This window comes from Gadus macrocephalus, chromosome 17 (genome assembly GCF_031168955.1).
Source record: "Gadus macrocephalus chromosome 17, ASM3116895v1".
NCBI lineage: Eukaryota > Metazoa > Chordata > Actinopteri > Gadiformes > Gadidae > Gadus > Gadus macrocephalus.
Window position 1 is genome coordinate 8,074,652 of NC_082398.1, and position 25,626 is coordinate 8,100,277.

General features: G+C 42.6%; 2 protein-coding genes across 2 annotated transcripts; one reads left to right on the forward strand and one right to left on the reverse strand.

Moving 5' to 3' along the window:
* Positions 1-192: 192 nt before the first annotated feature.
* LOC132445759 (zonadhesin-like) lies at positions 193-4,398 on the forward strand. Its single transcript, XM_060035884.1, has 4 exons — positions 193-233; positions 2,819-2,847; positions 3,005-3,291; positions 3,337-4,398. Exons 1-4 carry the CDS (start codon positions 193-195, stop codon positions 4,249-4,251), a joined length of 1,272 nt encoding a protein of 423 aa, XP_059891867.1. The 3' UTR covers positions 4,252-4,398.
* LOC132475720 (NLR family CARD domain-containing protein 3-like) lies at positions 4,318-25,626 on the reverse strand. The gene is made up of 13 exons (XM_060076995.1): positions 25,492-25,626; positions 21,673-21,769; positions 21,316-21,429; positions 21,125-21,241; positions 20,088-20,204; positions 19,897-20,010; positions 17,660-17,726; positions 17,307-17,529; positions 14,062-15,847; positions 12,859-13,032; positions 12,272-12,445; positions 8,939-9,112; positions 4,318-4,454 (listed from the first exon to the last, which is right to left on the reverse strand). Exons 2-13 carry the CDS (start codon positions 21,753-21,755, stop codon positions 4,445-4,447), a joined length of 3,153 nt encoding a protein of 1,050 aa, XP_059932978.1. The 5' UTR covers positions 21,756-21,769; positions 25,492-25,626; the 3' UTR covers positions 4,318-4,444.

The following is a 25,626-nucleotide window of genomic DNA, read 5'->3' on the forward strand; positions in this document are numbered from 1 at the left end:
GCATGCAAGAGCTCATGCTACCAAGTGTGAGGTCTGTCTGTTATCTGTTATTTTCAAATGAATACGCTATGTGTTACTATGGGAATGGACAAACTTAAGCTGAATGTCATTTGCATAATATTTGCATACGTTTTCCAAGTGCTTCATTGGCTCTAATGAACCCCAAATCCACCCATCCTTGCACCAGATGAAATGGAGGGGTCGGAGCCAGGAGGGAGCGGGTACGACCGCCGGTGAGGAGGTGGAGAAAATCAACAGCCACCTCCTCTCCCGTTGTGCCCGGACAACAAAGTACATGTCAAAAGCAGGTATGTCACTTTGGTCTGTGAATTTGTGCTATCATCTATTATTGTTCATAGATTCCATACCATAATGTTATTCTCCTTCTACCGGCACGTGTGGACATGCTCACTGTGAATGCTATGAGGAGACGCTACACAAGGCCCTCTCTACGAGATCTGACTGTGAAGGTACGTTCCATCTTCATGTATGTATGTTTATGCGACTGGCCAGTTGTTAGGCAGACTGTCATTTTCTAGAGTTTTACTCGCTCTGTTCTAAATAATAAACTCCTGTTAACATTGTCTCTGGACACACCTAGTTTCTCCTCCATAAACAGAAAAACCTTAAATCACACTAAGAAAAACCTCTGTATCTGAGAAGGTTTCTGTATGAACCCTAGTTTTCCATCAGATCCAGGACTTTTATCAACCTGCATTCCTCTTATAGGTTCAACCATCTTGGTCATCATTGTTGCCTCACCACAGATTTGTTATAATTGACGGGCAATTTAGCAGTCAATGTACACCTCTTTAACACTGTTCTGATCTTCTTTACTTTTCTTTGAATAAAATTCCTCTTAAACGTCTCCACTGCATCCAATCAACCCATATTGTCATCTACCTGCTCCCCTCTGTCCTTTTCCAACTCATTAATGTAAGATGCACTATGCCTCCTTTTCTCTTTTCATTAATTGTGTGCAGCAGTCTCCCTCAAAAGCCTTGGTGGCCCTGCTCCTGATCATAGCACCTGTACATTTATCTTTTTCACACTGATTCACTCTGGCCTCAAGCTGCAGCTACTTCTCTTTGCATTGTCTCACATTCTGTTGACCGTTGTTCCCTAAACTCTTTTTCCACTCTCTTCCTCATAAAATGACGGTGGTCAGAACACCTTATACTTATATTCTTTATGTTTACTTTTACTGCTTCCCACCATGCATATATTTTCCCCATTATAGGAGTCTCCGCTTTATTGGGATGTAATCCCTTATCCTCTCTCAATATGCTTGCTCTTGTAACATTCATGAATACAAACCACAAATAACTTCCCCTTTCATAATGTACCACATATCAGAAATAATAAAGGCATGACCACTCCATTAAATGTATAATATTATTCCCATTTCCCCATATTCTCTTTTGCAAAACAGACATTTATCCTGCTCTGCCTCATCTGACCCATTCCATTTGTTTTCTCAAACCCCTCTTTGTTAGGGTTGTCTGCCCTTCACACATCAATAAGGCTGTTCCCAGATATAACATTGAAAAAAAGATATCCTCTAAAATTCTCTAATTTCCCTTACAACATTTTGAACAAATGCATAAACATGTAGCAAAGGTTAAATCAGTAAGACCACATCCCAAAATTTCTAATTGATAAATGCTCTATTTGAGTTCCGCACACTGTTTTTGTAGACCCTGCCCTGTAATCTTGGGTTGTTGTGCGGGTTCCAGCCCACAACTCAGAGCTGGCTTTGTTCATCTGTCAATCAGCTCCGCCCCGCTGTGATCCAGTTGCTGCGTGTTTCTCAAGCTCCCTCCCAAGTGTTCTTGACCCCTAGGTCACCTACTAATAACAAAACTCCCTGTATGGATAGATTTTTTGAATATGAGCTACTGATTCATATTAAAGAGCCCAGACGCCTCTATTTCATCCCCAAATCATTCTGTGCCCAAATGAATGTTTGCATCACTTCCAGGGGGAAGTGATGCAAACTTCAGTCCAAAATACTTCATTTTAGAAGTCTTTTTTTTATCTGCCTTTGACTTTATTAATGCATTAACACCTGCAAAACATTTAAAGCGGTATTAATTTGTCATTATTATCTTGTTGAACAAATTTACATAAACCCTCTCTGGAATGGATTATCGGCGGAAGCAAAGTAAACATAACCTTCCGGGATGCCCAAAAACACGTCATCCTAGTGCGTCCCCAGGAAGAAGATCAAATGTCATTCCTTGGTCAGTCGGAAAAACTTTTTGTTGAACGAGCATCAAATGTATTCATTTTACAAGCTTATCTTGTTAAACCAAATGTTTGGATTTATAAAATTATCTTTTGGAATTAACTTAAAGGAGAACCAACTTCCAGGTTGCCGCACAGAAATACCTGGGCCTAGTCTGTCCAAAGAATAAACGTCATCCCTGGGTCACTGGCAAATAAAACTTTTTATTGAAAGAACATCATCAATTACATATGGTGTAAAACAGCAAAACTGCCTAGGTGACAACACAACGGAAAGAAAAATGACTGCACAAGCTGCATAGTTTCAGGGGTTGCAGCATCCATATTAATCACAATGGCAATGATAGAAAACGCTGCATTTACTAAGAAACAAAACATTATTTACATTTACTTAGCCTATGGGTGTCTGTGTGTGTGCACACGCATGCGTGTGTGAGGCTACAATTGACACAGAGACACTGTGGAACCAGAGCCCCTTAACTCAAAATCAAACCCAGGGAGGAGGTCCTCCTGGGTGAAGGTGCACTGAAAGGTGTGGATGTGTGTCAGTGTGTCTGAGGACACTCTGTAGAAGGACAGAGTGCCAGCAGGCCGATCCAGGTACACTCCTACTCTGTTAGAGCCAGAGGAGAGGTTGTGCTGGGCAGAGGAAATGTCATCAGAGGGGGTGAGACGGATGACTGTTGGTCTACTGTAATACCATGCAATGTAATAATCACCACCAGTATCAACAAGGACCTGATAGTCATCATATAAGTCATAACCATCACCAAGGTCCCGATAGTCATCATAAAAGTCATCACCATCACCAAGGTCAACAAGGTCCTGATAGTCATCATAAAAGTCATCACCATCACCAAGGTCCTGATAGTCATCATAAAAGTCATCACCATCACCAAGGTCAACAAGGTCCTGATAGTCATCATAAAAGTCATCACCATCACCAAGGTCAACAAGGTCCAGATAGTCATCATAAAAGTCATCACCATCACCAAGGTCAACAAGGTCCTGATAGTCATCATAAAAGTCATCACCATCACCAAGGTCCTGATAATCATAAAAGTCATCACCATCACCAAGGTCAACAAGGTCCTGATAGTCATCACCAAAGTCAGCACCATCACCAAGGCCAACAACATCCTCATTGTAATCACTAAGGTCAACAACATCCCCATTCGCATCACCAAGGCCAACAACATCCCCATTGTCATCACCAAGGCCAACAACATCCCCATTGTCATCACCAAGGTCAACAACATCCCCATTGTCATCACCAAGGTCAACAACATCCCCATTGTCATCACCAAGGTCAACAACATCCCCATTGTCATCACCAAAGTCAGCCCCATCCCCATTGTCATCACCAAAGTCAGCCCCATCCCCATTGTCATCACCAAAGTCAGCCCCATCCCCATTGTCATCACCAAAGTCAGCACCATCCCCATTGTCATCACCAAAGTCAGCACCATCCCCATTGTCATCACCAAAGTCAACAACATCCCCATTGTCATCACCAAAGTCAGCACCATCACCAAGGTCAACAACATCCCCATTGTCATCACCAAAGTCAACAACATCCCCATTGTCATCACCAAAGTCAGCACCATCACCAAGGTCAACAACATCCCCATTGTCATCACCAAAGTCAGCCCCATCCCCATTGTCATCACCAAAGTCAGCCCCATCCCCATTGTCATCACCAAAGTCAACAACATCCCCATTGTCATCACCAAAGTCAGCACCATCACCAAGGTCAACAACATCCCCATTGTCATCACCAAAGTCAGCCCCATCCCCATTGTCATCACCAAAGTCAGCACCATAATCCCCATCACCATCAGCATCATCAGGGCAAGAGGGGGTGGGTATGTCTCTATTTTTATCACTGCACTTGGCAGAGGCACGGTCACCATGAAACTCAAGACTCCAGGACTTGTTGTTCCTTCCAAGCCTGCTGTCATCACTCCCTCCTCTCCTTGTAGTTTCTCTGTATGTCACTCCTAAAGAAACCTCTCCTTTCCACTCTACCTCCCAGTAACAGCGGCCAGTCAGAACCTCTCTACACAACACCTGGCTAGAGGAGTCAAGTTCCTCTGGGTGATCAGCATATGACTGCTTCTCCTCCACCTCTGTCACCTTTGTGTTGTCTTTAGAGAGAGTGAGTCGTTTGTTGGCTGTGTTTGGGTCCATTGTGAGTTTACAGGCATCTGACAGGGGAAGAAAACATGATTAGGCTCCTAAACCACAAAGAATGATCAACACATTTTAGTCATTTTAGGTCAAAGTTACTGTAAGCAATATTCAAGAGCAAGTAAACTGTTAAAAAAAGTGATTGCGATTTAGCGCATCTTTTAAAGTCTGTTTCTAATGTGCCATGAGCTGAGGACCATGAGGACATTCAAAATTATATATTAATATTCGTAACTTTGTGTTAGTAGGATATGCTAGACCTTTAATAAGTTAAATCAGCAGTAGGCTATGTCTGGATAACAGGATGATTTTGTCAAGCAGTTTCCCCGGGAGATGCAGAAGCAAAGTTTACCTGTGTTTTAAGGTTGTTGAGTAAGAAAGAAATCATAACCTAACTTTAATCAACATTTATATAGCCCCATCTTTGCGCACACATAGACCATTAAGCCAGGGTGTTAATCCTAATCTTATTCTACACTTAATGTCTGCAATACGATTTCAATCGCCCCTGTCAGATGGGGCGTCACATTTTATATTGTTGCAGTGAAAGAGCTAGCTCCCATTTCAGCGCCTTCCCCATCGTAAGCTTGTGCCTCATTCTAAAGCACATCCCAGTAGCTGACGTCAAATCAAGTCCTCTAGCCTCAAAAAACAGCAGTGGACACAATGGCATCTCTCATCTGTACCTCAGATGGTCGCAGAAATGATGTGCCGACCGATTTTCCCCGACAGGGCCAAACTGGCAATGATCGCTCACACCATCTCTGTGTCCAGTGTTCCAGCAGGAGGGGATTCATAAAAATTAGGGATGCACCGAATTTTCGGCCACCGAAAATTTCCGAAAATGGCCCAAAAGCGCATTCATCACACGCTTTCATCACCGAAACAACACGGCCGAAACAGTAATTTGTGATGACGCAAACAAAAAGCGCGGCCAGCACACGCTTGTCTGGATAAGCACCAATATGTCTGCGGTGTGGACGTTTTTCAAAGTTTCTGAGAAAGACCCACGCAAAGCGATTTGCAAAAATTCCAATGCCTTGATTTGAATGAAGTTAGTACACAGTCATAGCCATAAGGTCAGTTACTGAGCGGCCCCTCCTAAAGTGGTACAGCCGAGGTGGGCCTTGAACTGCGATTGGTCAAAAAGACGTAACAGCTAATGACAACATTGAACTCTCGTGCAGGCTCGAACAGAGTGACACACAAACACACAGTGATGGCTGGTGGTGATTTTGGGTGGGTGGGCTAACGAATGCATTACATTTATCAATACTTCACAGGGCTCCAGACGCCATGAGGTCACCTTTATATCTCTGTTCATAACTTTCATATAATGTGAATGATTTTTAAACAAGAATAAGGTGTAGAGAAATGCGTGTCTTTATTTGAAGCACAATTATAAATAAAAAGAAAAATAAGGTGTTTAAAGTGCTTCACTGAGCTGAAATTGAACATTTTGAACTAAACCATTAAGCAAAAAAAATAATAATTGTGCTTAAAGTATTAAACGATTAAAATGTTGACCGGTCTCCCTTTGCGCAAAATACGGCTGTAGAGGATCACACACTCTTTGGTAGAGACGTCTGTGTCGCCGTCAATCATGAAGGACATGTATGTGGCGTTTCCGACGTCCGCAGCTGTCTTTCACTTTAAGATGTCGCCTATTACCGCAATGAATTGTGCACATGCCATCTCATTGCTATACGTCGGGTTGACGTTTAATCCATTTTACTTCATGAGAATAATTTCGGATTTAAATTTGGTGAATGGCAACTCCTCTTTGGCAATGTTGTATGCAACATTGAATTTGATCATTTCCGATTCCTAAGAGAACCTTATTGTTACTGCCTGTCGCTGAAATGCAGCTGGGAGAGGGGCCACTTTCTCTACACCAGGGGTCGGCAACCTATGGCACGCGTGCCACGGTTGGCACGCCGCAGAATAAACACTGGCACGGCACCTCAGTGTTATTACGATACTCACTTTATCTGTCCCGTTTAAAAAAAAAAAAAGAAAAAAAAAAGCCGGCTTTTGTCTGCCGGCACTAGGACCCGGAGGACACCACTGGAATTTATGTTGGAGTGTGGCCATTGGTCAGGTTGCAGCGAGAGAATTTCAGATCAAATTGTCTGAAATTCAAGCGCACTGTCCGCTGTCTTCGTGCTGACATAAATTAATGACAGAGCGTGATATTGTGAACAATGGCCACACCCGCTGCAGCTAAAACTAGGCCATTTCAGTGCTGCTGGACACAAGAGTTTGGTTTTGTATTTGTGAAGGACCGTGCTGTGTGCATTTTATGCTGTGAGAATGTTGTGTGCAGAACGTCAAGTGTTAAGCGTCATTTTGAGACGAACCACGAGAAGACCTTCAAAGACCAAGCAGACTAATTAGAGTCAATCAAACGTGCTGTGTCCAGATATGAAAAACAACCTTGCTCCTTCAAGGTTTTTACCACTGCTAAAGATCATGGGACAGAAGCAAGTTATCGCATTGCGCATTGCATTGCAAAGCATGGGAAGCCGTTTACAGATGGCGAATTTATTAAGGAGGTTAACAACGGAGCACTCTGAGGCATGTTTGCAACTCAAAGTAGGCCTAACTAACTACAAGCCACAGATCACAGAGCTCAGTCAAGCAAAGCAGGGCCAGGGATCACACTGACTGTCTGGTAGGCATCTGATAATTTGATGTTGCCTCAGCCTACACTAGTTTTTGTTTAAATGTGTAGCTGTTTTTCAGTCTTTGAAATATTGATGTGGCTATTTTGTTAAGAATACAGATACTGTTATTGTTGAGAATAAAATTCCAGGTATATTGGAAAAAATAAAAAAATTGTGACATAATTTAACTTTGCGTTATTGTTGATAATGGCACACTAGATGAGAAGAAAATTTCAAACTGGCACTCCATGTCACAAAGGTTGCCGACCCCTGCTCTACACACTTGTCACGTCATGTTGGGTTATTTAGACATATGCTTTTTTAATGTTTCGATACGAAACGTTGTTGACCCGCTTACAAATGCACTATTACCGGCCATATTCTGACCGCACTCCTGACAGTAAATCTGTACATCGTTTGGATGATGTGTCCCCAATCTCTTCACTTCCAATTTTTCCTCCAAAGACATTAAAGAAAACCGATTAGAAAGTAAATAATCCACTTCGTTAATTTTCATGCTAACGCCCGCCATACTGCACTTGCGCTACTGTGATGTGATTGGTCGAAGTTCACTGCACTGTATCTACGGTGCAAGCTGTAAGTCCAAGGTCAGCCTTTGGGCTAAACTAATTTAGCCCAAATGGGAAGCATATGAAGGGGGCGTGTCAGGGCACCTGTCAATCAAACGTCAATGGAAGCTTACGCTACTGTGCTTGGGCTAAATGAAATTAGCCCAAATGGGGGCGTGTCACGACCCCTGTCAATCATAATAAAATGTCCGCTTACGCTACTGTGCTTGGGCTGAATGACTTTAGCCCAAATGGGAAGCATAGGAAGGGGGCGTGTCACGATACCTGTCAATCAAAATTGAATGGAAGCTTACGCTACTCCGCTTGGGCTGAATATATATCAGATATATCATATATCCTGGGTTTTTCTGTCACTTTTTGGTGCTGTTGCTGCTTTAGGTTCTACCAAAATTTAAAACAATATGTTGTAAGGTTTTTAATAATATTTTTTCATTTTTCAAACACACACACTTTTAAGGAGTTTTTCACCCGCTCCGTATCCTTGCTTGCCCCAACAAATTTGTGCGCCGTGCTTGTTGTTTTGTTTCCGGTGTAGCTAGATCCGGTATGGTGTTGTCGTTTTGCTAACGTGATTAGTTGTTGCTAAACAGCAGGTGAAAAAACTACAACGTATGCTGAGGCAAAAGAGAGTTAATCGCGCAATAAAAAAAGGAACGCCGTTAAAATTAGTTTACGTTAATAACGCGTTAATCTGACAGCACTAATAATAATATCAATCTTGTATAGCACATTTCTAGGACCCAAAGCGCTCCACAAAAGAGAAAAATGAAGTAAAAGGGCTCAGAAAAAAAAAAAAAAAAAAAAAAAAAGGATTCATGACAACTGCCAAATTTGCTGGCCGGCTTTTCCTCAACGCCCTCTCTTTAAAGTGTGGTCCTTTGGAAGCTTCATTTCAAGGGCTACGTAGCCCTACGTCTTGGCCCTAGTCCTTAACTGAAATGAGAATTGGGACAGCCCTACAAAAACAAGGGGGAGGGGTAAGGGGAAGGGGTAAGGGGTGGAATGGGATCGGGCCTTACACTTCTTTAGAGCTGGTTTCAGCCTCCGCGCTCCACCGTGCTCCACACTGGGGGGGGGGAACAAAGTGAGAGCAGCATGTTGAAACATCACCTTCAGAATATGTTGTCTCATCACTTTCTACGCAACATGAATTACAGCTGCCTTTTCAAACCACTTCATCTAGCAGCGTCTTGAATCCTTGAGGAAGGGACTTTGTCCCTGAGTGGTGAGCTGAGCTCTCCATACCTGAGAGTGTCCAGTCTCCAGCGTGGATCCTCCAGTCCAGCAGAGAGCAGCGCAGCTCCTGAGTCTCCTGGGTGATTGTAGCTCAGGTCCAATTCTCTCAGATGGGAAGGGTTTGAGCTCAGCGCTGAGGCCAGAGAAGCACAGCCTTCCTGTGTGATCAGGCAGCCAGACAATCTACACCCACACACACACATATTATATTCACATTTGAATTTACTTCGGTAACTTATTAAATAAATAAAAATATGTTAAAGATCCCTTATCATGCTTTTTTTGTTTTAATAATTGCAATTGGGGTACTACTAGAATAATGTTACATGCCTGTATGTTAAAAATGCCCCTTATTATTCTCAGTGGTGGTCTTAACATAGAGGCATAGGCCACGGCCACTTGGTACGGGGGCCCCAAACTAACCTAAAAAAAATTAAATAAATCATATACATATTTTTTCTTTTTTTAGTACACAAACAGAGACGAAGCAAGACGAGTCTAAACACGAAAATAAAAGTAAGGGTTAGGAAAAGGGTGACAAAGTTACCCAAGCGGCTCAAATAAAAAGCTAAAAGATGCCAATTAGTATTTGGCAACCCTGCCAAAGATGACACACTTTTTTTTTTGTACATGGGTTTGTTTGTAGAATGATTGAAATATCAATCTCAAGTGCAATGCAAATTGCAACCTCACTCACACATACAAAGTAAATTATTAATCTTAGCAATTTTTTTTCGCTAAGTATATGGCTGTTTGTGATGTTTTGCTAAGTATATGACTGTTTGTGGGGGTTTACCCTAACTAATTGTTTTGCTGGATATATTGATATTGATTTCATCTTAAAAAACAAGAATAAACAGTGCTGATTTTCCTGGCATTTTGGCAAAGACAAGAGTTATCTGAAACCTTATTCTCTTTTGGGTTACATTGTAACTATTAGTTTGTGTAGTGCTACACTTTGAGAGTTCTCTGCTTTCCATCTTTATTTTGGACAAAAGAAGTGTATGCAGGGTTTAAAGGGGAAGTTTATTTTTTTCTCATCTCCAACCTTTACTCACGGGTAGATTAGCTTTACCTGCCTATCCACCATTCAGTCTGTAATTTCTTTTTTTTCTGTTCTCTTTTAAAGACCGGATGAGGTGGGCCCCATTAGGGGTGTGCATTGGCACTGCCCTCACGATTCGATTACAATTCACCAGGTAACAATTAGATTCAATTAGATTCTACGATGCATTGCGATGCATCAAAATTCTACTGCACACAATAGGGCAAGTTTTTTCACCTTCCACTCCCAAACCTACTGCAATTAAATGCCAGGCTTTGTCCTTTCTGACATTGTCCTATAAAAAGGATGATATATTTCATAAATTATTTTATGTTGCTCAACTTCGACAATCAGTCTCTCGTCGTCCATGTTGCCGACCCTCTGAGACCCTTTGATTGATTGACTGCTGACTGGGTGCCACCGGTCATGACGTTATGTTGATGCGAAGTTGTGATAGGCTAAATGAGCTGAGTATTATGTTTTATTTTGAAAATTTACCGGATGCTCTTTTACTTTTTCACTTCCTGCCCGGCTCGATCTGCTCTGTTGAACGGCTCGCGTCAAAAATAGAAGTGCTACGGAATGGTAGCGCTGCGGCGCGGCGCGCCACTCCTGGGACGCTGCTGAGCCGGTGGAAATGGTTTCATTGATTAGAGTGGCAGCGATCAGCAGCGGTGACCGCGGCGCAGCCGTTCCGCGGCGCTTACGTCCCCGGTGGTAATCAGCAGAGGTGGGGGTAAGTCACTCATGTGCAAGTCACAAGCAAGTCTCAAGTCATAACCTTCAAGTCTCAAGCAAGTCTCAAGTCACTGTGGTGAGAATCAAGCAAGTCACAAGTCAAGTCATTGCTCAGGTCAAGCAAGTCACAAGTCAAGTCATACAAAAATCTGATGATCTTCCCCAGTTTCCACTTTTAAAAATCGGTAAGTTGAGTTTTATTTCAACATTAACAATAACAATGTCTTAACATTAACAATAACTCAAACTATTCAAAACATTCCAAAACCATTATGTGAATAGGCCCAAAACGGAAGGCAGCTCTGTCCATCATCATTTTACTTGAAAATTACTTGAAATCCTTATCATAACCCACCTACAGCCACTGAGTTAGAAGTAGCCTACTGACATGAAAATTAAACAAGTCAATCATCTGTGGAACGAGCAGGGCTCGAAAAACTCCAGCCAATGATTTTCAGAACCACCGAGTGGCATTGGACAGTAAGTATGTCAATCAAACGGTCGTACTGCACTCTCCCTCCCCCGCTACCCGCGAGTGACCCCTTCGTGCACGTGCACGTACTCAAAGCTCGTGACCCAGCACAAGCTTCTGTTTGTTGTTGTCCTGCGGTAGCTACTGGAGCTAGCTAACTAGCTAATCCACATTTGGACCTAGCACTAGAAGACAACCCTAAACTCCAACCTAGCTAGCCTGGCTCACTCTCGCGCATCTGTGTTCGCTCTCTTGCGTGATTGCGCGTCCATGTACTTGGAATGGGTGGAGTCAGAGTCAGCGTTGAAGGAGAGGGGGTAGAACCATTTGAGTTGTGTATTTTAAAAATCTGCTGGCGTATCGCAAATCCCATATCCAACCTTTAATCTAACTTTAAAAAAGTGATTTCGAGTCATCTGTCTCAAGTCTAAGTCAAGTCTCAAGTCATGAAGACCAAGTCAAAGTCAAGTCGAGTCTTTTATCAGTGTTAGTCAAGCAAGTCTCAAGTCCTCAAATTTGCGACTCGAGTCTGACTCGAGTCAAGTCATGTGACTCGAGTCCCCCATGTCTGGTAATCAGGCTAGTGTTGTTGTTGTTGCTAGCTAGCTCTGCCGCTTAGCATGTACTTCACAACTCTATTGTCCACTCGAGGCCCGAAATTAAACAGCGACATAATCGATATGGCACGTTGCCGCAACGATGCTGAATCGTGCATGTCCCGCATTGCGATGCATCGCCGAATCGATTATTGTTGACACCCCTAGGCCCCATGCATATCTTCGTCTTGGGCCCTCAATTTGCTAAATCCGCCACTGATTATTCTTACACTGTTCATTTCTGCAAAACCAATCATTAAAAAATCTTCAGATTTGTATCATGTCGCTTTAAGGCCTTTAAGGGCGCGTATACTCCCCCTGGCACGGACTACGATTTATCTAGTTTAGCAGACGGAAACCTTTATACATACGTCATCATATGTCAACAGTCTAAAGCAAAGTGAAAAGTCGAAAAAGCTTTATATCACCCCTTTAACTATACGCATATGTTTCTTACGGTCTCCTGATATTAATCCTGTGGTGTAACTGACCTGAGGGTTTCCAGTGTACAGTGTGGACTCCCCAGTCCAGCAGAGAGCAGCTTCACTCCTGAATCCTGCAGATCATTATTACTCAGGTCCAGCTCTCTCAGACTAGAGGAGTTTGAGCTGAGAACTGAGGCCAGCGCTTCACAGGATCTCTCTGACAGATGACAGCCATTCAGCCTCCACACAAAATAAACAGGATCATGTTAAAATGCTTTGTTAGAATTTAAAACGCAACGCTGGACTTCTTTACATGGTGAATACTGATGAATTACACATTTAAATGAGAAAAGTTTGATGCCAGATGGATGGTAGAATATTGAACAAAACTTAACCATACTGTCTGACTACATGTTAATGAGTAGATTAAGAATGTAATACAACAGTCGTACACCATATACCATTCTGGAAAAACTGAAAGATAATGTAGACCTTATACTTTCAAGGCAAAAGAAAATCTAAATATAGGATTTTCAGAAGAATAACTCAAAATATGTAAGATATTTATAAATTTAGATTTAAATGGATGTCAATTTGTTAAAAGTCTTTTGATTTGAACATTGGGGTGTAACTGCACATTGAGTAAAACTAACTTGAGAGTTTTCAGTGTACAGTGTGGACTCCCCAGTCCAGCAGAGAGCAGCTTCACTCCTGAATCCTGCAGATCATTCGTACTCAGGTCCAGCTTTCTCAGACTAGAGGAGTTGGAGCTGAGAACTGAGGCCAGAGCTTTGCAGCATCTCTCTGACAGATGACAGCCATTCATCCTTCACAAAAAGTAAACAGAAGATGTTAGGAACTAAACTAAAATGATGGATCATATATTCCTTTGCATCCACAAAATCCGAAGCATCGATCGTTGTCAATAATAATAATAAAAAAAACATTTTCTATACTCGTGCAGCTGTGAATTCATGTATTGTAATTTATTGTCTGATGTGACTTTTAGGGTTATGATAATGGTGTGTTCCAGAATCCTCGAACACCAGACTTCCGAGTCAAAAGTCGAAGATCTCCCAGCCTTCTTGCGGCATTTCTCGAAGGCACGCCCCCTTATTGTCTTCATCTTTCGAAAATCCGAGAGTAGACCGAGAGCAATGATGACACTTTCAACAAAATGGCTGCGCCTGTGAAGAGATTTATTTTTTTGTATTTGTACCACGTAGGTCTTTTTAATGTCGATTTAAAATGCTCTTACAAACTTGATTACATTGCTACTTTATTCCGGTCACCAATTTATACATTGCATGGTCTTGCTGTGCGTGCAATACAATGTAAAGTTGCGTTGTTTGTTTCCGGGCTGGTGTGCTAAAGAGGCTAATGTAGCTAAGAATAAACAACCACTAGCCAATTTCATGCCACAATCACAAAGACGAACAGGAACGCTATGAATGCTCCGAGACCGGTAGTGACTTCAAACGTGCAACTCGGAAGCATGGCATCTGATGATTCAGGAACACACCATGAGACCTATCTTTTAGCGTTCACCATGAATGACTCTAAAAGCAGTGCCAACATTTCAGTATTTTTTAACCATTCAGCGAACAAAAGGCAACAGGCTGATTAAAGTTTGTCTGCGGGTGTGTGTGCGTACAAGTGTGCATTTGTTTGCGGGGTGTGTATGTGGTGTGTGTGTGCAGTGTGTGCGTGCTGTGTGAGTGTGTGTGTGTGAGCTGCGGGCTGATTGGCACATGCGCACTTGACCAAGTGTGGAGGAGTAACTTGTCCGACAGGCCTGCTATATAGTAGTACGATTGTGATGCGTGTTTTGTAATAGAGGTTATTAGTACACCTACAGAGATGTTTTTGAGGCTTTGACCACTGGCAGCAGCCTCAGAAGACCCTCCGCTGAAGCAGAGTATTTCTTCAGGTCAAACACGTCAAGCTTTTCTTCTGATGATAGTAAGATGAAGACCAGAGCTGACCACTGAGCAGGGGAGAGAGATTCTTTGGAGAGACTTCCTGATTTCAGGCAGTGTTGGATATTCTTCACTAGAGAATGGTCGTTCAGCTCATTCAGACAGTGGAACAGATTGATGCTTCTCTCTGGAGAGAGCTCTCCATTTAGCTTCTCCTTGATGTAAGACACTATTCCCTCAATGGTCAGAGATCTACTTCTTGTCTGTCCGAGCAGACCTCGTAGGAGAATCTGATTGGTCTCCAGAGATAGGCCCAGCAGGAAGCGGAGGAACAAGTCCAGGTGTCCGTTCTCACTCTGTAAGGCCTTGTCCACTGCCTTCTGGTAGAGGAGGAGGAGTTTATCTTCCCCGGTGGCTGATTGTTCTTCTGAGAGTGGATTGTCACCAGTGTCCATGAACGGCAGAAAGACATAAAGGGCAGCCAGGAACTCCTGGATGCTCAGATGGACAAAGCAGAACACTTTGTCCTGGTACAGCCCACACTCCTCTTTAAAGATCTGGGTGAACACTCCTGAGTACACTGAGGCTGCATTGATATCGATGCCACACTCTGCCAGGTCTGCTTCGTAGAAGATCAGGTTGCCTTTCTCCAGCTGGTTAAAAGCCAGTTTTCCAAGAGAAACAATTATCTCCCTGCTCTCTGAACTCCAGTGTGGATCTGTTTCAGCTCTCCCATGATACTTCCTGTCCCCCTGTATGGACTGTACCCTCAGGAAATAGATGTACATCCGAGTCACAGTGTTTGGCATCACTTCTCCTCTCTGGGATGTTTCGAAGAAGTCCTCCAGAACTGTAGCAGTGATCCAACAGAAGACTGGGATGTGACACATTATGTGGAGGCTTCGTGATTTTTTGATATGGGAGATGATTGTGCTGGCCTGCGCCTCCTCTCTGAATCTCTTCCTGAAGTAATCCTCCTTCTGATGGTCAGTGAACCCTCTCACCTCTGTCACCATGCCAACATACTCAGCAGGGATCTGATTGGCTGCTGCTGGGCGTGTAGTTATCCAGATGCGAGCAGAGGGAAGCAGGTAGCCCCTAATGAGGTTTGTCAGGAGAACATCAACTGAGGTGGACTCTGTGACATCAGTCAAGATCTGGTTGTTCTGGAAGTCCAGTGGAAGACGACACTCATCCAGACCATCCAAGATGAGGACAACTTGGAACCGGTCGTTTCTGCAGATTCCTGCTTCTTTGGTCCCAATAAAGAAGTGATGAAGAAGTTCCACCAAGCTAAACTCTTTCCCTTTCAGTAAATTCAGCTCTCTGAAAGTGAAGGTAAATGTGAATTGTATGTCATGGTTGGCTTTGCCTTCAGCCCAGTCCAGAGTGAACTTGTGTGTTAAGACGGTTTTACCAATGCCGGCCACTCCAGTTGTCAGTATTGTTCTGATTGGTTGATCTCGTCCAGGTAGGGGTTTAAAGATATCTTCACATTTAATAGGTGTTTCCTTCTTGGCTGGTCTTCTGGAAAATCTTTCGATCAGTCTGACCTCGTGTTCCTTGTTGACCTCTCCACTGCCTCTCTCTGTGATGTAGATTTCTGTGTAGAAGTCATTCAGCCCTGTTGGCTGTCCTGCTTTAGGGATTCCCTCAAACACACACCTGAACTTCTTCATCAGATGAGACTTGAGTTTATGTTGACACTCAACAGCAATCGCTTCTAAATAAGAAAAAACAGAAGACATTATATAGCAAGATAGTCTTGCATCTCTTCTATTGAGTCATACTGCTGCTGCTCTTCAATATATTTTTTAACATTCTTTAAGTTGAGACCCACAATAACCCTACATATCTGGATCAAACTATTTAACCTGATACACCCACAATAATCCTGCATATCTGGATCAGAACATTTAACATGATACCCCCACAATAGCCCTACATATCTGGATCAAAAAATGAACCTGATACCCCCACAATAACCCTACATATCTCGATCAAACCCAGTGTTTCCCCTATAATTATTGTCAGGCCTAGTGGTACGCAGAGAAAATACACTAAAAACAGACAATGCGCATGGGATGGCATAGTCTTTCCGTTTTGCGAAGGGCGTTAGTCATTTTATTCGCACCAAGGTCGGTTTTTTTACAGCTCTTGCCAGCGAATTAATTTGACCCATCACATTCGGGTATCTTTGTTATCGTCACCACGACGGACACTGTACATATTGTAGGACAAGGCGGAGTTAACAGCTTATTTATGCCTTTCAACACAGTGTTCTTACTGCACCCATAGTGGGAAACGACAATCATAGACCTATAAGTATCGCTATATTTTATATGCATTGATCATTTATCTGGATGTTTTGCGTTATAAAACAAACCTTATCATAACCCCCCTCATCCTAGAACAACACTATTTAATTATTGGATTGAAGAGTTAAACTCTAGTATAATTGAATCCTCTCAATACATTCAATGTTTTTGTGAAAGGACGGAGCATAAGCTCGTCATCACTAGGCTATAGGTTGAGTATTCCAGCTGTCTTTTCACCGGCGCAATAATAGTTTTAAGTAATTCTAGTTATATATAGTGATACCATAATAGCAATATATAGTAGCCTAATATGCCGTGTATTTGCATTGCAGGTGTAAATTGTTGTTATTGTTAATCAGGCGTGACATGAAAAAAGCATTTTAATTTTTACATACGGATAGGCCAAGGCGAGCGAGCTTTGCTTAGGTTAGCATGAGTTTTGGAGAAAGATGAAGAGATATTTGGATGTCCGTCCCAGCTTTCTCTTTTCGGGGGCCATGTCACGTTAGCTAACCTGCATCAATAGTATGACGCCCTTGAGCTTTTTCTTTTTGATACGCATTCATTTAAAGGGACTCATTTATACTTATTATTGAATTTTTATTTAATTCATACTTTTTATGCATTCTTTAGATTATTGTTATTGTTGTTATTATTTATTGTAATTTTTTGTTTTGGCCTAGTGGGGGTCCTAGTCTGTCTGGCCGGCCTGTACAATAATAGGAGAAACACTGAAACCATTGAACCTGATAGTGTATTTTATACGTTTTCTAAATAAAAGTATATTCTCTTTTTTCTTAGGTTTCTCACTGCTCTGTTTGCCAAAAAAGAGTTTTCTCAGTTTTCTATATTAGAGTCTCTTACCGCCCCACAGTGTGTCAGCTAGTATGTCCTGGTTCATCTCCATCAGGCAGAGCTTTGTGATGTCTACCACTCCCTCTATGGCGCGCCTCCTCTGCTCCTCCTTCTTACCAACCTCCTCCTCCTCCCTCTGACTCTCTGAGCATTGTGGGGAATGTAGGAAGAGAACCGTCCAAAGCTTCTTCAGCTCCTTGGCTAGAAAAGCGTGCGCAATCTTCTCAGCCTTCTGGAAGAGAATGAATATCAAGGAGAACTTTACTCTGAACTAACTGACGACATCAGAAGCATCTGTCTGTCCTGTCCTGGATTCACGTCCTGCTTGTCTAAAGAGGGAAGCCTGGAGAACATTTACACACCTTGATCAGCTCTGTTTCCTGCTGTACAGACCGAGCACTGGTAACATTTGACTTCTCCTGGTGTTTTCTGCGGAGAACACACACACAGGTTCTATTAAATGTATCTCCTACACGTCATTATCAGTATAGTTTGATAATAACCAACTGGTCTGTGTCCATTGTTTGTGTAGGAGTCATATATAGAAATTATCATCTGTCAAACAACACACTGTTTATTAACTATACACAGTGGCGGTTTTAGGCACGGGCGTTCAGCAGCCCGTTGCGCCATATTTGTGGAGGGCGCCAAATTACTTGGGGGGGCGAGCAGTTAAGAAAAGAAAATATCATCCACGCCGCGAAGTGGTTTTCTATGAAGTACCGTAACATTGTGTGGGGATTGGGGAATTGGCATATTGGCGCCCCCTCTGTCTTGCCCGGGGCGTAACTGGACGTAGAGCCGCTACTGACTATACATCAGTTCATATCACTGCATTCAGTTGACATTATGGGCCCTATTTTAACGGTCCGAAATGCAAGTGAGAAGCGCGAAACGCAAGTTGCTTTGTGGGCGGATCTCGGGCGCTGTTGCTATTATAGAGTGGCGAAGTCACGCCCCTTCCGGTAGAGCCCATGGGACCTATAAGATCGAAAAATATGAATGGGTTTCAATGGAGAGAAATTAATTATCTTCTGGTCCCGGAAGATAATGCCCCGGATTACACATTGTTTGTGGATTTAAAAGATATGCAAAGAAAACTATGCAAAGAAAACTAAACATTTTTGTGAAGAAGTTTGATAATGTTAGGTTTTTTCCAAGGGGAGGATAAAAGCATCAAAACAGGTGAAAACCATTATAAATTTGGGCATGTGGAGGGTTTCAGTTATGCCGATGGGGAGATTGTCATGTCCACGCCAGTCGCAGTGAGCATGACCGCACATACGAGACATGTAGTTTTTCTCATTGTGTTTTCTCTACAGCCTTTAACTGAACAATTGAACAATGTCAAACTCCTGACATGAAAAATTATCATTTAATTCCACAAACCATTTAAATGATAATGTGTAATCCGGGGCATATAAAGACTGGGACCAGAAGATAATTACTTTCTCTCCATTGAAACCCATTCATATCTTTTCGATCTCATAGGTCCAATGGGCTCTCCCGGAAGGGGCGTGACTTCGCCACTCTATAGTGGCAGGTAAATTACTCTTGCCTGACGCAAATCTAAAATGGGTTGGTACATTTTGCCAAAGAGACCTTAATACATAATATGATCTGCGGTCCTGTGACCGCAACCATGGGTCTATTTAATGATATGCGGCAATACTAGTGGTGGGCATAGATTATTTTTTTTATCTCGATTAATTTTGGAATTAATCTAGATTAAAATGACAAACGGCAAAAAATCCGGCAACGGTGAATTATCAAATATAATTCACCGCTGGAAGTTGTGAAGTGCCCATGCAAGTGAACGGAGCATAAACAAAAATAATTGACAGCTGAACGTTGGGAAGGCCCATGCAAGTGAATGGAGCAGTCTACAGCATTTAGAAGAGCCGTGTAATAATCCATTATAATGTAAGGTTTAGAAGTTAAATATTTGAAAGTTGTAGAATAAATGAATATAATTTATAGTGGAGTTAATTTGCTAGAAATGTATTTACAATGTTTAATCAGTTAATCATTTACATATTTATGTTACACAATTATTACTTAAATATTTACATGTTTACATATTCAACACAGTCAGGATATTCTGTTGAATCTGCCTCTCTGATTCCCTCATGTTAACCTCAATCTAAATTCTAGCTTCTGTACTTTGGCCACGGCACAACTCTCCCAAGTGTGCCGTGGCCAAGACTTTAGTATGCAAATGAGCTTGGGCACGGGGCCGTGGCCCTAGTGTGAGTGGCCCCTTAGACTCCTCCAAGCTCTCTGGATGGGTGTCGATCTTTAAACTGGACAAGAGGATGACCCATAGAGCGGTCATTCTTCATGGAGACACAAATTCTAGGCGAAACAAAGGGATCACAAATTAAAGTGGCCCAACTCAGAATTGAAAAGGTCAGATTAAATGTGATTTGTGCTGTTAACACATATGTGACTCTGATCTGAGTCACATATGTGCATTGGTCAACCGTTCCTTGCAGTGTGACCAGCCCTCAAAGCTTTTTCCACAAATAAATTCTCCCCCCACTGCCGATCCTTCACCACTGAAGATGCCTCCATCCATGCCTCCAAAAAAAAATCTCACCTCTTCTCAATAGACCGAATTCCATCTTTAAAGGTAACAGGTGGATCCATAGAGCGGTCACTCTTAATGGAGACACAGCTGGGTCCAGGGGAGTCCTCTCGCTCGCGCTGGACTCTTGTAGAAACACAAGAACAAGGATTTATGGACGTTTGATAGAAGCTGTACTTTTATAATCTCTGATAAATCCTCACCTCTTTTCAATAGACCGAATTCCATCTTTAAAGGTAACAGGTGGATCCATAGAGTGGTCACTCTTCATGGAGACACAGCTGGGTCCAGGGGAGGCTACTCTCTCCTGCTGCTCTGGGCTTCAACACAAGACAAACACAGCTTTTACTCACACTGCAATCTTTATTTCTTCTTTCAAGGCAGTTTTTAGGTGAGAGCATTGCCCTTGTTTCAAGCTTTTTTCTCCTTAATTATCTTGATAAGATATTATAACAAGTCAATGAGATGTTTTTACTGTCTCTGAGTAACCTTATGCTTATAACCAGAAGAACAAGGATTATAAAGCAGTTTGATCAACAAATACAAGGTTAAAACTGCTCCGTCAAAGTCAGAATGTCTTATTTCAAGCTTCTTATCCTTCCCATCTCTTATACTAAGAAAAGAGTACGATTGAATGGAATTCATTGTTTTATTGTCGAACTTGTCGACAGCACGGCAATCATGTAGACAAAACACAGTCAAGAAAAAAGACAGTAAACGTTTCATATCTGGGGAACTGCAGGCCTTAATGCTCAATTCAGATTCATTGCTCAGATCAGATTTTTTTCTGTGGCTGTACACTGTGTTTTAAATGTTGCCAATATCAAATTAAAGTCTGAAAGTGGCACAATCCGAACTGATCCACATGCAAGTTTTTTTCATTTTGGGGGCCCTACAGTCTGTTAGACTCCTCCTAGCTCTCTGGATGGGTGTCCATCTTTAAACTGGACAAGAGGATGACCCATAGAGCGGTCATTCTTCATGGAGACACAAATTATAGGCGAAACAAAGGGATCACAAATGAAGGTGGCCCAAATCAGAATTGAAAAGGTCAGATTAAATGTGATATGTGCTGTTAACACATATGTGACTCCGATCAGAGTCACATATGTGCATTGGTCAACCGTTCCTTGCAGTGTGACCAGCCCTCAAAGCTTTTTCCACAAATAAATTCTCCCCCCACTGCCGATCCTTCACCACTGAAGATGCCTCCATCCATGCCTCCAAAAAAAAATCTCACCTCTTCTCAATAGAATGATTTCCATCTTTAAAGGTAACAGGTGGATCCATAGAGTGGTCACTCTTCATGGAGACACAGCTGGGTCCAGGGGAGTCTGCCTTCTCCTTCTGGACTCTTCTAGAAACACAAGAACAACGATTTATGGACGTTTGATAGAAGCTGTACTTTTATAATCTCTGATAAATCCTCACCTCTTTTCAATAGATCGAATTCCATCTTTAAAGGTAACAGGTGGATCCATAGAGTGGTCACTCTTCATGGAGACACAGCTGGGTCCAGGGGAGGCTACTCTCTCCCGCTGGACTCTAGAATCACAAGAACAAGGAAGAGTTATGGATGTTTGATAGAGATGCTGTATTTGAATTATATCTGATGAGTCCTCATCTCTTCTCAAAAAACTGATTTCCATCAGGTGAGTTTGCTCTCTCCTGCTGCTCTGGGCTTCAACACAACACACACACAGCTTTTACTAGACTAATGATGGAGTCATGCTGTATCACTGCTGAGCTCTGAGAACAGTCACAGACAGTGACAGAGCCTCTTCTTACCTCTTAGCTTTGCTCTGGCAGCCATGTTCCTCAGACAGAGTGGTTTTAGAGGTAAGACCCCCCTCCTCTCCCTCCTCATCCATAGTAGACTGGAGACCTGGACACAAACACAACTACAGAATGTTTCTATTTGAAGACCAAGGCTCTCTGACACAGAAAAATGAACTTAAGGGGACAGGGAAACCGATCCATTCCGGGTTCTGAAAATTCTCTTGAAGGCGAGGTTAAAGGGGAGCATGCATAATACAGATTACTAGGAGATATATTCTGTGTGGATAATATTACTATACTACTATTACAGCCCAAGGGAAGTGTTTTATGTACAGCACCTTTTTGAAACACATTTATTTTGATTTTATCTTCTTGGCTGTTTGTAAAATTGCCTTGATTGGGCTTCTACAAAGAGTTTGTAAGAAAAAGGCCCATTTTTATCGATCTCTCTTTGGTTTACCATTTACCAATAAAACATTTTGATTCTATTTTGGTAGAAGGAGGAGGAACCTAAGCCAGTTGAAAGGTCAGCATGTTGAAGAGTTCTCCACCTACAAACACCAAGGACCTCACCTGAAAGGAGAACACACATGCTGGATTTTAAAAGGATCAAAGCAGGTTGTCTTTCCTCAGGGAGCTGAAGTACTTTAGGGTAGTCGACATCTTCTAAACATGTTTTATCATTCCATAAATTCGTGAGTTGGGGTAACAGCATTACTTGGGACACAAACAGGATGTATGAACTGAGTAAAGAGGCTGGCTCTATGATTATGCATCATAGAGCCAGCCTATCTGGCTCTATGATGTTGGAGGATTTCTCACTTTTGAGCCAGAGAGACACTTTCTGCCTTTTCTCAGGCTAGGATGAACCGATTTCAATATTTTTTGCACATTTATAATGCATACAATTATTTACTTCATATAACCTTCATATCTCCACCGGTGAAGTATCCCTTTAAGGTTTAAGGCAAAAGGATACAGGTGCTCATGTAGCAGTGTGATGTTGTTGTGCTAAATAGTAAGCAGAGACTCCTATTTTCGTTGACAAGATTTCCACCTCCGTCATGGATTGAGAGTAGTATTGTTGGTGATTAACAGGCACAGTAGAGCATATTGATGAGATACCTGTGTGGTCATCACTGTTCTACTGTTACTCTAATACAGATGCAGGCTGCTGAAAATAAATATGCCGTCATCTACCCGGTCGTCGTAGTTTCTTCAGTAACAATACACAGCGCAGAGTCAACCCCGCTACACTCAGAAAAGTTTTTGAGCACACATCACCCTTATCAAAGTATCTGCAGAGAGGCGGGATAGATGTCCTCACAGCACAACGTCTGTTTGTGGGAACAGAAGACAGCTTGAAAAAGTGTTTGAGGGACTTCAATGGGGTCAAAAGAGCTGAAAAACTGTTACGTAGAGTGAGAAGCTGCAGGAGAAGGAAGACTGTGAGATGGAGGTGAAGGTCTCCCTACCTGAATGGGTGAGAAAGAAGAAGACCAAGCCAGGCGAGCTCATAAAAGATGAACCAAACAGCAGCAGCTGAGAAAGACCTTGGTCAGAGTGCACAAAGTCACAATGGACCCTGTCACAGATAGTATTCACCGGCAGATTGCTTCCAATGGAAAACATTGCTCTGATTTTGCCTGCCTCGACCCAAGAGTCTTCACTGGAATAAGGGGAAGGGGTGTTCCTGAATAAGCACTACAAGTGCTGAGCAAATGTTTACTGACATTTGATGCCAGAGCTACTATTGGGGCCTTGCAGGCTGATCTTTCAAGCCTTGCAACAGTGGGAAAGACTGAAGATGTCCCCTCTGGAAGAAAACAAGTATGACCATCAACTGGTGATGCACCTGAAGACTGAGGATGCGTATCATGTCGTTTGACTGGCCTACAAGAGTCTCCTGACCTTATCCATTCCTAAAGTGGCCTCTGAGAGGGGCTTCTCCCCACTGGAATTAGTTAAAAACAGATCTCTCACCCAAGAGCACTGAGAAGCAATGACATTTGACTGTCAACAGAGAAAGATATTCTTATGTCCTTGGACTGATCGGGTGATAAACAAGGTTTATCAGTGGCTCGTTCATAGTAAAAGCACCCACACCCGCTCCCCCCGATTTGGGTGGGCCTGTCTGCATCATGTAACTCCTGGGCTGAAAGCGAGTCCCACTCTGGCCCTGTGTACAACCGTCTCCTCCATTTTCCTCGAGCCAGAGACCGTCCGACCTGTCACTCACTGAATCCTGTAGTCCAATCAAACAACTACGCGCTTAATTCTCTCAACTTGCTAATAAATACAACGAACGAATCAACCTTCAACTTTGGTTCCACCCAGGGCTGGACTGGGGAAATTTTTCAGGCCGGGCATTTTTAACCAAGAGCAGGCCACCACCAGGTATTGACGGGGAAAATGTAAGCGCGCTGTGTGACAGCGTGGGTTTTTTCCCCAACTGCTTTTGACATGCGTACCCCTTAAGCCTTTTTGTCACACCATGAGTACCCCTTCACTCATGCAATGACTATGCTGCACACATTCGTTAATTTATCCACATACCCCCTGCAGTTTGATAAGCCTAAATACTGTTAGGCTTATCAAAAGTATGATCTATTGACCGTAGGTCACATTACTTTTTAGACATGTCATTTCTTTCAACCTTGTTACTTAAATTTAAGTAAAGGAATTATATTAAAAAATATTAATTAATTCATTTTAGTTAATATAATTATAATAAATGTAATACTGCCCTGAAGGGCTGCTTTTTTCTGGTCCCTGGCTCTTTCAGCGCCACCCTTTCTTTTCTTCCCACTAGGGTCCATATTGCCCGTTTTCGATCTGCCTGCTAGCAGTGGCTAACCAACCAAGTCACCAACGGAGGCTGAGATGGAGGGGTAGGCGTAATTGGCCTGCCCCTCACCTCATTGGCCCGGGCTTCAATCAATCATGATAAAGGGCAGATCTGCCAGTTTAACTTGCATTAACTTGAATTGACGTTAATGTGTCCTGCATTGAAGTTAACGTGGCCTGCTACGTTAGACGCGAGTTTGGCATGAATAAAAAAATAAATAAAAGGCTTCAGGCCACCGGGCATATGCCCGCCATGCCCTATGCCCAGTCCAGCGGTGCCCTTTGTACACCCCCGCTAAAAGCAGAAAGCTTACTTGACTTATAAAGCCCATGGCTTAGACTATTTTTTTAAAGAGCAGTGCTTTTTTTAAATTGGTGATTAAATATTGTCTGATCTTTATATTGAATAGGTTATCGTTGTGTTTTATTATAAGAAAGAATAGAATATGATGATAGATAAGTGTGACAAGTCTCAAGGGGGTGATGGTGGAATCAGGAACAGTAACTCGTGTTAAATGCTTTAGCTCTCTTCTGTAGCGGTCTGAGCCGCCATCCTGTCGATGCTGCTCCCGAGGCATCAGGGGTCAGCCTACAGCCGCGGGAACGGCGGAGCGGCTGCGTGCCCGCGCCTTCCGTTTCTTTAGCAGCTTGAATGGATTCATGGATGCGCTTTTCTGCAAACGTTATGCGACAGAAGCGAGGCCAAATAATGATGTTTGCGGGAGGTACGATCAATTGTTTATAGCAATAATACCACACACTACAATATGATACGAAACGACCCATCAAATCACCCAACGAAGCAGCAACGGTCATCATCACGCGAAAGAAATGTAGTTTGTCGCCTACGACATTGGAAAACCGTAATTCTGATGCCCCACCAAAACTTCAGACCAGTGTTGGCACAGGCCTTTCCGAAAAATATTGGTTTGATCAATAATAAAAAAGCAATACAGTATGTTTTCTAATTGTTGTGCTTACCTTAATGTTTCCAGCTCCTGGAATTTTGCATCAAAGTGTTTTTCTCTGGAAAGAAAGGGATACCTCCACGTCGAGAAACTTTGTTACTTTGGATTAAAGAATAACTTTCGTTTCCTGAGCCAGCCGTCCTCTCCC

Coding starts and splice junctions, on each gene's coding strand:
- LOC132445759 (XM_060035884.1), top strand. CDS start 193: ATGGAGGGGTCGGAGCCAGGAGGGAGCGGGTACGACCGCCG. Junction 234..2,818: donor GGGAGCGGGTACGACCGCCG/GTGAGGAGGTGG, acceptor GACACTCTGTAG/AAGGACAGAGTGCCAGCAGG. Junction 3,292..3,336: donor AAGTCATCACCATCACCAAG/GTCCTGATAATC, acceptor AAGGTCAACAAG/GTCCTGATAGTCATCACCAA.
- LOC132475720 (XM_060076995.1), bottom strand. CDS start 21,755: ATGGATGAGGAGGGAGAGGAGGGGGGTCTTACCTCTAAAACCACTCTG. Junction 20,011..20,087: donor ATTCGGTCTATTGAAAAGAG/GTGAGGATTTAT, acceptor TGTTTCTACAAG/AGTCCAGCGCGAGCGAGAGG. Junction 17,727..19,896: donor ATTCGGTCTATTGAGAAGAG/GTGAGATTTTTT, acceptor TGTTCTCCGCAG/AAAACACCAGGAGAAGTCAA.